Genomic DNA, 14941 nt, shown 5'->3' with positions numbered 1-14941 from the left:
AATGACTCTACTACCCAAAGCAATCTACAGATTCAATGCAATCCCTATCAAACTACCACTGGCATTTTTCACAGAACTAGAACAAAAAATTTCAAAATTTGTTTGGAAAAACAAAAGACCCCGAATAGCCAAAGCAATCTTGAGAACAAAAAACGGAGCTGGAGGAATCAGATTCCCTGACTTCAGACTATACTACAAAGCTACAGTAATCAAGACAGTGTGGTACTGGCATAAAAACAGAAAGATAGATCAGTGGATCAGGATAGAAAGCCCAGAGATAAACCCACGCACATATGGCCAACTTATCTTTGATAAAGGAGGCAGGAATGTACAGTGGAGAAAGGACAGCCTCTTCAATAAGTGGTGCTGGGAAAACTGGACAGGGACATGTAGAAGTTTGAGATTAGATCATTCCCTAACACCATACACAAAAATAAGCTCAAAATGGATTAAAGACTTAAATGTAAGGCCAGAAACTATCAAACTCTTAGAGGAAAACATAGGTAAAACACTCTATGACATAAATGACAGCAAGATCCTTTTGGACCCACCTCCTAGAGAAATGGAAATAAAAACAAAGATAAACAAATGGGACCTAATGAAACTTCAAAGCTTTTGCACAGCAAAGGAAACCATAAACAAGACCAAAAGACAACCCTCAGAATGGGAGAAAATATTTGCAAATGAAGCAACTGACAAAGGATTAATCTCCAAAATTTATAAACAGCTCATGCAGCTCAATAGCAAAAAAACAGACAACCCAATCCAAAAATGGGCAGAAGACTTAAATAGGCATTTCTCCAAAGAAGATATACAGACTGCCAACAAACACATGAAAGAATGCTCAACATCATTAATCATTAGAGAAATGCAAATCAAAACTAAAATGAGATATCATCTCACACCAGTCAGAATGGCCATCATCAAGAAATCTAGAAACAATAAATGCTGGAGAGGGTGTGGAAAAAAGGGAACACTCTTGCACTGCTGGTGGGAATGTGAATTGGTACAGCCACTATGGAGAACAGTATGGAGGTTCCTTAAAAAACTAAAAATAGAACTACCATATGACCCAGCAATCCCACTACTAGGCATATACCCTGAGAAAACCATAATTCCAAAAGAGACATGTACCAAAATGTTCATTGCAGCTCTATTCACAATAGCCCGGAGCTGGAAACAACCTAAGTGTCCATCATCGGATGAATGGATAAAGAAGATGTGGCCATATATACAATGGAATATTACTCAGCCGTAAAAAGAAACGAAACTGAGCTATTTGTAATGAGGTGGATGGACCTAGACTCTGTCATACAGAGTGAAGTAAGTCAGAAAGAGAAAGACAAATACCGTATGCTAACACATATATACGGAATTAAAAAAAAAAAAAAAAAAGTCATGAAGGACCTAGGGGCAAAACGGGAATAAAGACACAGACCTACTTGAGAATGGACTTGAGGATATGGGGAGGGGGAAGGGTAAGCTGTGACAAAGCGAAAGAGAGGTATGGACATATATACACTACCAAACGTAAGGTAGATAGATAGTGGGAAGCAGCCACAGAGCACAGGGAGATCATCTCGGTGCTTTGTGACCGCCTGGAGGGGTGGGATGGGGAGGGTGGGAGGGAGGGAGATGCATGAGGGAAGGATGTGGGAACAGATGTATATGTATGACTGATTCACTTTGTTATAAAGCAGACACTAAAAAAAAAAAAAAAAAAAATCTTATATGTAATGTTTGAAATTTGTAGCGTAGTTAAAATTTCCACATTCTAGAGGATCCATCCATCAGTACGCGAGAGTAGAATCCACACTACTTACCCAGAAAAAGCCTGGCCCTGCCCTTGGGAACTGCCTACTTCAGCCACCACAGGAGGATGTGGGTACCTTCTGTTCAGGCACGGCCTTATTTGGCTCCTCAATTTTTATAATAAAATGTCAGTATTTCCTCCAACTCAATTGCTGCTGAGGCTCAACACACCTTTCATTTAACTGTCAACAAAGAATAGCTGCAATTTGGGTATTTATCAGAGAAGTCTAACTTGAATTCAGTATTATTCTCAAGACACTGGGAAAAGCAATTGATATGGAGTATTGCCTAGAAGACATGGTCTTTTATCAGGATTTCATATAGGAGGTGCTATTGGCATTCTGAGCAGTAAAACTTGGTTGCACAGAACTTTTGTGCACACTACCAAGGGCCTCGAAGACAGTACAACTTCAAACACCTTTACACCTAGATGCACGTTACTGGCATCATTATAGATTTGCTTTTTCTGAAGCGCGCTGTGGCTTGATGCCACCAGCTGGCACGAGATCCTCTGAACTTGTTCCTCTAAAGGCACTCACTATATTTTACCATAAAAGGTCATAGAAGAAATAAGTCTCTGGTCTCAGAACCAAGAATAGTTGCATTCCCTTATCATCTAAGTGGTTGTCTATTTCTTCTTTGCCTTGGTTTGCATATTTCATTTTATTTTTGTCTTATTGTCCTGTAGATATCTCTATAAGCCTCCTTAATTTTTTGTGAAAATAAGCAGAGAATAAATAAGTGTTCAGGAAATGATGACACTAAAGAGATGGGTGAGAATAAGACTAAGGAAAGAAAGATAGCTTCAGCAACAACAACAGGAAAAAAAAACAATACAAACCAAAGCACAAGGTCTGTGAGGGTGACGGGAGGTTAGGAGATAACACAGTGGATGTGTAAAAATACTGGACTCAGGAATCAGAATTATGCTGAGTGTAAAATAAGTCAGAAAAAGACAAATACTGTATGATTTCACTCATATGTGGAACCTAAAAACCAAAACAAGTGAACAAACGTAACAAAACAGAAAGAGAGTTATAGATACAGAGACAAACAGGTGATGGCCACAGGAGAGAGGGTTTGGGGCGAGGAGAGAAATAAGTGAGGGAGACTCAGAGGTTCAAACTTCCAGTTATAAAATAAATGAGTCACAGGTATGAAATGTACAGTGTGGGGAAGATAGTCAATAACTACGTATGTGTGTATGTATGGTGCCATCTTAACTTATTGTGGTGATCATTTTGAAATACATAGAAATACGCTGCATAACAGGAACTAATAGTGTTGTAGGTCAATTATGCTTCAAAAACAAACAAACAAACTCACAGAAAAAAAATCGGATTTGTGGTTCCCAGAGACAGGTGATGGAGGAAGAGGGCATTGGATGAAGGCAGTCAAAAGGTACAAACTTCCAGTTATAAGATAAATAAGTACTAGAGATGTAATGTACAACCTGGTAAATATAATTAACTCTGCTGTGTGTTATACATGAAAGTTGTTAAGAGAGTAAGTCCTAAGAGTTCTCAGAAGAAGGAAAATTATTTTTCTATTTCTTTGATGTTGTATCTATATGTGATGATGGGTGTTCACTAAACTTACTGTGATAACCTTCATGATGTATGTAAGTCAAATTATTATGCTGTACACCTTAAACTTATACAGTGCTGCATGTCAATTATTGATATATCTCAATAAAACTGGAATAAAAAAATCAGAAGAAGTGGGTTTGGGTGCCGACTCTGTCATCATCTAGATAAGTGACACTGTGAAAAAACAGGCAGAAGAGAAGCTAGTCTAACAACTTCAGACACTGAGAGAAGGCACAGCACAGAGGTACAGGAGACCAGCTCTATAATCATACTACCTGAGTTTAAACCCTACCTGCATTTACTCTTGGGAGCCTTTAACAACTCAACCTCTCTAAGACTTGTTTTTCTTATCTGTAAAATGAGAATGAGAATAATGACCTTGCAATATGATGGGACTTTAGTGGATTTTTTTCTCTAGTATCATCAAGCACTTTATACGGATTTACAGATGAGGAACCTGAGGTTCAGAAGAGGTAAGTGATTTACCCAAGGTCACAAAGCCAGTAAGTCTTTGAGCTATGACTGGAATGCAAGCAGTCCTCCAGATCTGCACTCTGAACCACTATCTAATATTGACGTAAAAGGAACTAACCCATGGAATGCACTGAGCACTGTGCCTAGCACACGGTAAGCCTTTAATAATTGTTGGCTTCCCAAGCAAATGCAAAGTGCCTTCCAAATAGATAGGATTTTAAATATCATAGAAAAATATCCTATATCTCAAATATGGTATTTGTTTAGGTAAATGTTATCAAATTTACAGATGATATGAAGGAAGAATGAAGAATTAATAATCAATTTAACAAGAATAATTGGAAAGCATGAGAGCTGAGCACAAAGATTTATGTATAAATATGTTCATCACGGTGTTATTTATTAAAGTTAAAAAAGGAAATGAGTTCAGTATCCAAAAGTAAGAACACACACCGACACAGACAAAAAACTGGATTAAAATATGACAGAATTTCAACATCAGTCTTCTTCTGGTGATATGATTTGTATGAGTTCTCCTATTTCTTTATTACACTTGTCAGTTGTCCACATTTTCTACAAGGAAAATATATTGCTATGCTAATTTGAAAAAAACAAATATCATTTTTAATTGAAATAAGTCAACATAAAGCCCTACACATAACTTTAACAAATCTACTTCATAGGACTAGTAAGGTAGGATCTGTCTGATAGCAAATCTTCCTTCAAGGACCTACCTGATAAAAGTTGGGTATTTCGGTGGTCCATATCCTTACTATGTCTAAGGTGCTAAAAAAAATTTTCAAACTATTTTAATACGTTATCAGTTGGAAAGTGCATAGATTATAAGAAATCCATGCTGGTCAAACATTTGTAGAGTTAATGTATTCAACTCTAGGGACCAACAAAACATCGACCACCTGGATGGGATGGTCGTGAGGGATGTCATCTGGAAGAAGGTTAGGCGAGTTCCATGTCTCTACAAATGGGGTAGTAAGAAGCCATAGGGCTTAGAAAAATCTCATGCCCAAAATACAGGGGAAATTTTCTTAGCAAACAGAAATAATCAGCAATAAATCAGGCTGCTCTGTGAAGGAACAATATCTTTCGCTCTATGTGAATCATGTTACCTAAAGCCCACTGGAGGAGGGCAGGGTCGCAGTGTTACAAATGAGAAGCTCCCCTGATATCAATCACCTGAAGACGAGGACCAGGAACATACCAAGGCCAAGAGCCCTGGTGAACCCTTGGAGATGGACCTCTCCCTTTCTTGCTCAGTCTTAAGGAGCCCAAGCCAATTACCTGGTGAATGTTAGGATGGCACCCTCCTTTCAAAAACAGGCCAAAACCTGGGAGGAAAGAAATCCAAGTGAGGGGCCTGGGAAGTTATGCGAATCCTTTGGGCCTAAAGATAGAATTAGATGGGGCCTTAAATCCCTGAGAGTAATCCAGGTAGAATGTGATCAGGAACCCTTCTCTCTGTGTCAATTTTCTATATATTTTTCTCCACGTATATTTGCTTCTGTTTGCCCTTTAGTATTGAGCAAAGATTTGCCAAGTCCCAGGCTGCCCCATCTCTCATAAGAGAAACCAAGAAAAGAGGTTTCTGCCCACATCTGAACAGGATTATTAAATCCATTATATATGTAAAACACTTTACATATATAAACTCTTTGATCCTCACAACTACCTATGAAGGAGGTACTATTTCTATCCTCATATTACAGATGAGGAAATTGAGGCACAGAGAGGTTATGTGACTTGCCCAACGTCCCCAGATAGTCATGAAGTGGGCATTCAAAATATGAACACAAAAGAACTTTCATTATCACAACTGTGGTTATTCTTTCAAGAAGGATTCACTTTAAGCCGTTTGATATTATTTAGTAGCAATTTATGTATATGCTAAGTGTCATGAATGAATTTCTTCTTACCCCTCTCCCCTCTGCCTCACTACTCCCACCAGCTCTCTTAATCATGCTTCTATGCATGCAAGAAGCTAGGAAATACTAGACAGCATTTTGATTCAACACACATCCAAAAATACAGCTGTAACTGCCACAGTCTAAGAAGTGCGCTGAAAAAGAATTTATCTGTCTGTGATTAAAATTATAAGACTATTAAACTCTAAACCCAGGCAATATCCTGAAGAAACAGAATATGGTATTTTTGCGGCTAACTGTTCACCAATTAAGAGGAAGTATGTTTGATTTTAACATTGAGGAAGATAACTCATGAGGAAGTTAGTAATTAATAAATGGGTTTTAGGAATGGTGATTTCCGTGCGCTCTTAGCAACATCAAAAGCAATAGCTCCTTCTGCTTTTAGGCTGATCTCAATTACTTGTGTTTCTGATTTTGCACAATGTAGCAAAATTATTCTTGCTGTTTTAAACCAATCATGAATATTTTGCTTTTGTTTACTTCTCTTTAATGTGTTAATTTCACCATATATAATGAAAACACAGGAAACTCTAGCAGCCGCACGTACCTGTGATCCAAGTGGTGAATGGAGAGAATCACTCCGGAATTTAAATGGGTCTGTTTTAGGGTCACCAGAACAGTAAATTCATATTTATTTTTCAGCTTCTGCAAAAACTGTTCAGCTGTAGCAGTGGATGCTTTTATACTTCTGGGAGTATCTAAAAAAAGAAACATACAGTAAATAGACTAGAACTTGGCTTTATAAAGCATCCTTTACAGGCAACACCTTTCAGAAAACATTATCAAGAATACCAAGCTCCAGACTCTCCTGGTAAATTGGTTCAAAAAGACTTTTTGCTACACATAACACAGGACAGTAAACCACATGAATGACTGAGCTTGTGTTTCAGAGATCTTTTTTCAAAAATGTCTTTGAGGTGAAGAATCAAAGAGCCTTGTTTGAAGAACTGAGCTCCCAAGTTTTCTCCTCACACTCTTCCTAAATCCTGGATACCACAGCCACGTCAGTGTCAACACTGAACAAAAGGATGTCCTTCCAAGAAAAGGACCTAAAAAACCATGATAGAGCCATTTAGCTTTTCTGACACCTCGTGACAGAAAACTGGATTTAAATCAATGTGCCACCTTCCACATTGGTATCTGTAGCCAGAAGGCTTGCTATAAATAGATTTTTTAAAAGATCATTGAAATTAGTCACTCTCAGCCTTCTGTGCAGTGGATAGAACATTAGGATCAAATTATCGTGCCGTATTTTTGAAAGAAATGCACAGAACTCAATTCCCACGTCCCTCTCCCCAGGCTTAGAGAACACCTAGACAAGAGAGATTTGAGTGGGAGAGCAGATTTTTATCCTGCACTCTCCTGTGGTTTAGTCGTGTACTCCAACCTCAGGACCCAGAGGACATGGGAGAAATAGCCAGGGGTAGAAATGGATTTAGTGGACAGGAAAAACCTATCATTCAAGCCATCCGCTCACAGAGCATAACACTCTCCTATTCACAGTGTGTGCAGAGGGTTGATGGGAGCCAGAAACACAGTTTCTGTAGCTATCAAATCGTTCTCCTCTTTTCTGTGCTTTAGACTAGATAGACTAGATAAGGAGTTCTCAATGGGGAAGCTACTGGCATTTGGAGAGAATAACCCTTCCTGTGGAAGACTATCCTATGCACTACAGAACGTTTAGCACCCCTGGTCCTGGCCCAATGAATGCCAGTGGCACTCAGTCCTAGTCATTGTGACAACCCAAAGTTCTCCCACACATTTCCAAGCATTCTCTTTGGAACAGTGCAGCAGAAATCAGGTTGAGAACCACAACCTTGATGAAACAGATTATGAGATTAATCTAAAGTTCCCCACCTTTCCAGCCACACAAATTTATGGAATAAAATTGTAATCACCTGGTCTGTGTCCATCACTGGGGATGCATAGACATGGAGAAGCCCTCAAGATACCCATAAACTGGAGGAGGGGACAAATAATCCCAATAAAATAAAAGAAACGCTGTCATAGAGGTAAGTACAAAGTAGTGTTGGACCACAGAGTGAAAGGAGCCAACATCATCTGGAGGGCAGGATCTCAAAACAGAAGGCATTTGGTCAGGAGTTCACCAGGTAGAGAAGAGAGGGAAAAGCATTCCAGTCATAGACATAGCTTATGAGAAAGCAGAGATGTGATAGGGCATGACATGGCTGAAACAGCAAGTAGCAGCCATTGCAGGGTGGGGCTGGGTAAGAAAGCTGAAGAGGAGAGGCAGGGCTTTGTGTGCCAATGTAACAGACACTTCTTTCTGTCACCATCCTCAATTTACTCCCTAGGTAAAAAATAAAAAATAAATAATAATAACTCTTATCTACCACTGAAAAACGATCCCTCCCCACTCTTAACTCATGGCTTTCTCTGTGCTAAAAGTACCCAGTCAGAGCGTCGCCTATTCCTGTCCACAGTAATTGATTCAGAAACAGGCACCTAATCCAGGGCAATGAAGTCAGGCCCAGGATATTGGTTCCAGGTTTCAGGAAAAAGAAACTTCCTAGTTTCCAAAAACAAACTTCCTCAGTTCCAGTCAACAGTCACAGTTCAAAAGCGTAACAATAATCCGCAATTTCAGCCATGGTAAATGTAATCGTTTCTCCCTAGATTCCACTAGAGAGAAGACAGGCTTTGCAGAGATGCCATCCAATTCCTCTGAGATCCAAAACCGTCTGCTTCCCAAAGAGGCACAGAAAGTGAGACTCTGTGAGAAGGATTTATCTAGTGTTAACTTTTAATCCACTCCAATTTATATACAAGTGAATCATTCACAAACTTCATGACTTCATTTCAATTTGCTAGATAAAAACAAATTAAAATTGAATTACAAATATTACACTCCCCCTCCCAGCCCTGCCTCGCTCCGACCCTTTTCAGGCAGGTAGAGCTGGAGCAGCATCCTTTGTCTTGCTGAACAGGGTGATAGATAGGGACATAAATGAAGGAAACTGAGGAAGGACTACATTAAATACGGGAATGATGATCAGAGCCAGAGAGATGGGAAGGTGTAGCCCAGGAAGCTTGAGCTCTTATAGTGAGAGAAAAGAAATTGAGAAAAGTGTGCCAGCTGCCTGACAAGGTGGAACTTTAAAGAAGAGATGCTTGAAGAGGATTTTTAGAAAGCTTTGTCATTTGGTACGCAAAGAAAACCTTCACTGAATCTCTGTATTATTCTCCACTGCTTTTGGAGTCAGATTTGTGAGAAGGGTTGAGAGGCTATAACATTTGTGTGGGTTTTTATCTGTTTTGTTTTCAGATGAAATTACATGTGAAGACTGACCTTGTGATGAAAGGAAGAAGGACCTAAAAAATGGATTACATTTGAGTATTGCTGGTAAAAATGTAAACCACCACGGTTGAAAACATGAGGAAGGCAAGTGTAGTTGAAGAGAAACCATTTTTTTTTTTTTTTTTTTTTTTTTGTGGTATGTGGGCCTCTCACTGTTGTGGCCTCTCCCGTTGCGGAGCACAGGCTCCGGACGCACAGGCCCAGCGGCCATGGCTCACGGGCCCAGCCGCTCCGCGGCATGTGGGATCCTCCCGGACCGGGGCACGAACCCGCATCCCCTGCATCGGCAGGCGGACTCTCAACCACTGCGCCACCAGGGAAGCCCCGAGAAACCATTTTTTTAAAGATCTGTCAATCTGCATTTTGGAAAAATTTCTCTGGTAGCCATGTGGAATATATGAAGAAAGAAAAAAAGTTGAACATTGGGAAAACTCTTGAGAAACTGGCAATTCAGGTGATTACTGACTTTTTGTTAAATTTCACATATTTCAAATATCACATTTTGACATCCCTAAACTACCTTTTCTAAATCAAATTGATGTTTTTGGCTTTCACCAGGAATCGTGATACAGAACTACTTACTGGTTCTTTCACTGCCTGTCAGGCACGTTGATGTGAGAAGGGCCAAGTGAACCCCAGATGGATATCTGCATTGAGATGCTTAAGGAAGTGCTTAAGGAGACCTGCAGGACAGAACCATCCTCTATCCCACCAGGGTGGTAAATGTGGTCCCAGAGGGTCTCCATCCAGCTTAGACTTAAGCCTATTCACTTACGCAGGGTCACAATTCAGCACACGCTCTCTCACCCTGTCCAGGCTCTCCTCCCAGCCCATTACCTTCCTGTTTTGCTCCCTCTGTGGCGGTTAGAGTGACTTGCAGGAAGAAGGGACCCGACCCTCCAATACCAAACATGTCCTGCAGAAGCTCCATTCAGCCTATGCTTTAGGGACAGGAAAAATGAAATTCTTTTTTTTCCATCCTGATTAACCAAGTTCACTTGTATAGCAGTTTAAAAACTGGGTCTTGCATGAATCTATAATCCCCAGGTGAAGACAAATTACTGAATGAGGCAGAGAGAGCAGCTCTAGGAAGTATATTAATTTTCAGCTTTCTGTCAACAGAACACCATCTCCCACCAATCCTTACCTCACCTTAATGATATTTAAATCTATTGTTCCCCCTTAAAAACATGTTTTTCAAAAATTTATTATGCCTGCGTCCGGGAAGGATTTGATGGGAGCCTGAACTCTGTGAGTAGCTCAAAAAATTAGGGAGTATAATAATTTTATTATTATAGAATTCAAGAGATTTTTAGAAAGCAGAATCTAAAGAATTTGGTCACTGATAAAACACATGCAAAAGGCAAAAGAACAGGAGAAAACTGAATCCAATTGAATCCAAAGTTTCTAGCTTGAGAGACAGAATGAAAGGAAAATGCAGTAGGAGCATGATGGTACCCAAATGGGATTTCAGTTTTAGAAACGGTCGTTCTGAGGTGTTCTGGAACGTGCATCTGGACATGTCCGGTAGGAGGCTGGCACTACAGAATTTGATCTCAAGAAAGAGGTCAAGGTCAGCAGTATAAATGTAGAGGTCATCAGAATACAGTATCTAAAGTCATAGGCATGCCTGAGTAAATCATAGGAATCAGGAATGAGAAGAGGATAAAAGGATGGACCATAAAAACACTAAATCTGTAGCACAGCAGGGACAACATATATAACTTTATATCTGTACTATACAATGCTGCACGTCTAGCACCATACAACATTTGTCCTTCAAAAATGTATAAATAATATATTTTCCCCTTTGAACCCACATTCCATTTTATTCTCACAACGCTTAACAAGGACAACTATTACAATTCTGTGATTCACCCAAAGGCACCAGGCATGCTAGAGGTGAAATGGGGATGACAATTTCTGGTCCAGTATTCCTTCCACTAAATTGCCCTGCCTCCTGAATGTGGCATTCTTACCCATGCTTAACTGCCACAAACAGAAAGGCAAATTCGGGAGCGTCAACATAGAAAATAATCCAGAAAGAAGTAATTATATAACATGATATTTTTAGTTCCTTAAGTGACTTGCTTAGTAGTGATTTTAAGAAAGGTCACTTTCCCCATTTGCATTTCTGTTTCCCAATTTGAAAAATCAGCATTCCTGCCTTCTATTTTCATCTCAAAGATTATAAACCATTCAGAGAGACTTCTGAGTTCCTGTGATTATTACTCTAAGATCCAACTCTAGTCCTCACCAGAAAGTCAAGTCAAAGAAACCACCACGGAAGAATAATTTTACTTTATTTTTGTTATCATTTCAGTTTTCAGAATTCATAATTAAATTCAGGTATGTATTAAGCAATTTCTCAACAAGGTCTCCTGTTAGGAACCACACATAAAAAATAGATGGTTATGAGAACAAATTCTCAACCCAGAAAAATAAGTTTCCAATGCCAGCTATGCAGATGACTAGCTGTTCCTGGCATGTAGCAACATCACGTGTTGGCTTTTAGAATTATGATACATATTATTATTACTCTCACAAGCAATGAGACTGTGGAACCCACTAAAACTACCAAGAGCCATTATACCCTTGTGGTGATTTTCTGAGCTTACTTTCATTCTAAGTGTCTCAAACTCAGCCACAAAATACCAGTTCTCACATATGAAAATTAACATAAAAGTTTCTGGCAATGAAATTATTCTTAAGATGAATCCTGCCTACCACCCCCTGTTTCTAGAGAACTGTGAATGATCATTCTTTTATGGACAAAAATCAAAGTAAGCTGAATTTCTTTTCAAAGAAGGGCTGACGACCATCATTTGAACTGCCTCTTCAGAGAAAAACAGGCTGAGAAAAGGGGCCTTTAAACGCTACTAGGAAGCCTTACAGAAGAACTTACCAGCACACCCATGCTGTATTAGGTCTTTTTAATTGGAGAACTGCTTGAGTTTAAAACAAAACTTTTTTGCCAAGTTTTCCATTTTTATTGCGTGCAGAAACCTAAAAATCCCACTAAGAACACAACGGGTGGCATTTTCAAGCAGTTATTAATAAATAATGAAGCAGGTCAGAAGCAATTACATCAAAATATTCATTTTTAGTCATGGGACAACCAGGATGGAGTGATAAGTTCATGTTTGGATGCAGTGTATCCTCCACACACACAGGGGGAGAGAGGAGAGTGAGGGCGAGATGGAGAGACAGAAACTGGTTTCTTTCTATATAAAATAGACTGTAGGGCTTCCCTGGTGGCGCAGTGGTTGAGAGTCTGCCTGCCGATGCAGGGGACATGGGTTCGTGCCCCAGTCCGGGAAGATCCCACATGCCGCGGAACGGCTAGGCCCGTGAGCCATGGCCGCTGAGCCTGCACGTCCGGAGCCTGTGCTCTGCAACGGGAGAGGCTACAACAGTGAGAGGCCCACGTACCGCAAAAAAAAAAAAAAAAAAAAAAAAAAAATAGACTGTAGCTTAATGCAAGTGTATCTGTGGTAGCAAATATGGATGTTTACTGAAAAAGAATCAGACTAGAGCTTCTTTAAGTATGTTTAGTGCATTAGTAGTAAAAGTAAAGAGAAGGGGTCTGTCCATCTCCCAATAACAAAGCAATCTGTAAGAATTCTTTTCTTCTTTTGCACTTAAACTGCATCACTACAATTGCCATCATGAATCAAATGAGTCTCTGGCCCCTGACAGGTGTCTATCCTGCCTGCAGTGTGTAGAAACCTAAATTGATTTCCCGCCACATAAGCAGACTAATAAAAATACCATATGCAGATTCAATTATAAAAACGGTCTAATCTCAGGCATAGAGTGGTTGACTTAGAATGTTCCAAAACTCACCAAATTACCCTTTTGTTCAGTCTCTAACTATGAAAGGTTGTTGTCTTCTAAATTCAGGTTAGAAATATATGAAATTAGAACTATTATTATATCAATAGTTGTTGTTCATTGCTCTTACTCTCCTTTCAATATATCCATGCCTTCACAGTGCAAAACTTTAAAGGCAAAATAATAACAATTTTAAAAGCCATTAAAATTTGATTAACACAATATATGCAGTTTGCAAAGTCCTTAAACATCAACAAGCTCTTTTAAGTCTACAGCAACTTTGAATAAATGAGATTATCAGCTCCACAGTAATAGAAATTACAGATGAGGAAAGAGAGGCACAGAGAAACCAAGACACTTGTGATTTTCTCTTATCTCTGTAAGTGGCTCGAAATCAGAGCTGATTTCCATCAACTTACTCTTAGGAACTTGTTGGTTCAACAGGAGCTTCCTGAGTGAAATCTGAAACTGAGCACGTACACGAAGGGCAAGGAGAGACCACAGGAAGAGGCAGATTGCTCCGGATTGGTAGGTGGCAGGTTTAACAAACAAAGGAACTTACACACCAGGCTTGTCTTGGGCGGTCGCAAGTACAGCTCTGCACTCGCCTACCAGAATTTTAAAAGTTTATATAGAAGCCTTAACTGGGTTCTGTCACCTATGCCATCCAGATGGTCTCAACAACACATTGCTTTCTCAAGGCAGTTGCTTCCTTGAAAAGAGCTCCCACTGTGGCAACAGTGGAATGTACATTTCAAGGATGGGAGGGGGTGAGGAGCCTCTGATTGCCCTCCTCCGGCTTGTGGGTCAACTGGCGGTCATGTCCTCTCAATGACCTCCTCCAATAGCGCTACTCAAGGCAATTATAAGAGGATATAGGAATGAATCTACCAAATTCAAGTGGCAGAGCCTGGATCCCAACCCAGGCCAAGGTGCTTCCTATTATTACAGGAGCACGATGCATACTCTAGACAGTAGATAAACCCTCATTTTTAGTTAACTTTTATAAAAAATATATTCTGAAGATAAATAAATACATTTTTCTTGATCTTTGGATCAATTTAGGTTTTTCAGATCTACAAAACTATTCATTATCACATAATCTCTCAGCTGCTACTTGAAACTATTGAGATGTAAACAATACTAAATTTTAAAACCAAAAGCTTTTTAAAAAGACAATTTTAAATAATTCTCCTCAAAAAGTTACTGGGCAAAATGTATGAGTAATCCACAACTTTTTTTCGTCAGCAAACTCACATCTAAGGATGTCACATCCTCACCCTTTAGACATCTATATGTCCTTTACATTCCTAGGTTCAGGAAGTTCAAGGACATACTCTTGGGATGTCAACTTGGAAATATCCCTTCATTTAACCTCAAAGCAATATCAAAAGTTTCTTTCAAATCTACAGCTAATTATAATTTGATTCAATGCGTAATAAACATATGTACCTTCATATATTATTTACAAAAATGTTTGTTGGCTTAATGTTGTAAATATCTAACAACATAAAAATATACATACATAAGTGAATATAATCAGAAATCAGAAACAAAAGCATCCACTAACTAGTCAAAGAAACAAAAACGAATAGCAGATTCTACTCCTGGATTTAGCAACTAACTAATTGACTTTAAATAAATCATTGGAATTTTCACTAGTAAAGTAGAACAAAATGTAGTCAGGGTGCAGGGGGGACTACAAATAATAAAACACCTCTATACTTTGAAGCTTAAAAGTAAAGTATTAAAATTATATACACAACAGACATAAGACGAGATATTAAAGTTATTCCACTTTGTTTTTATTCCATGGTAACAAACAACTTTCTGATAATAATTGGCTCCCAAGGTACATTTTCCTTCGGACACAGCAGTAGTGATCAAACAGTATGAGTATTCTGATTTCATTCATTATTATAATCCTCATTGTAGATTAAAATTAAAATTGGTACTTGAGTTTATAATCAGAT

The 14941-nt window shown here is 39.0% G+C and overlaps 1 protein-coding gene across 2 annotated transcripts in view; it reads right to left on the bottom strand.

The window, feature by feature from the left end:
* NELL2 (neural EGFL like 2) overlaps positions 1-14941 on the bottom strand; it is a 460631-nt gene that overhangs the window by 330869 nt on the left and 114821 nt on the right. For both annotated transcript variants that reach the window (XM_081250199.1, XM_081250200.1), the window contains exon 4: positions 6363-6513. In XM_081250199.1, the coding sequence (XP_081106325.1) occupies positions 6363-6513 (151 nt within the window). The remainder of the gene's footprint in view (positions 1-6362; positions 6514-14941) is intronic.

Source organism: Mesoplodon bidens (genome assembly GCF_964165515.1).
Source record: "Mesoplodon bidens genome assembly, chromosome: 11".
NCBI lineage: Eukaryota > Metazoa > Chordata > Mammalia > Artiodactyla > Ziphiidae > Mesoplodon > Mesoplodon bidens.
This window is presented reverse-complemented; position numbering and strand designations above follow the sequence as displayed.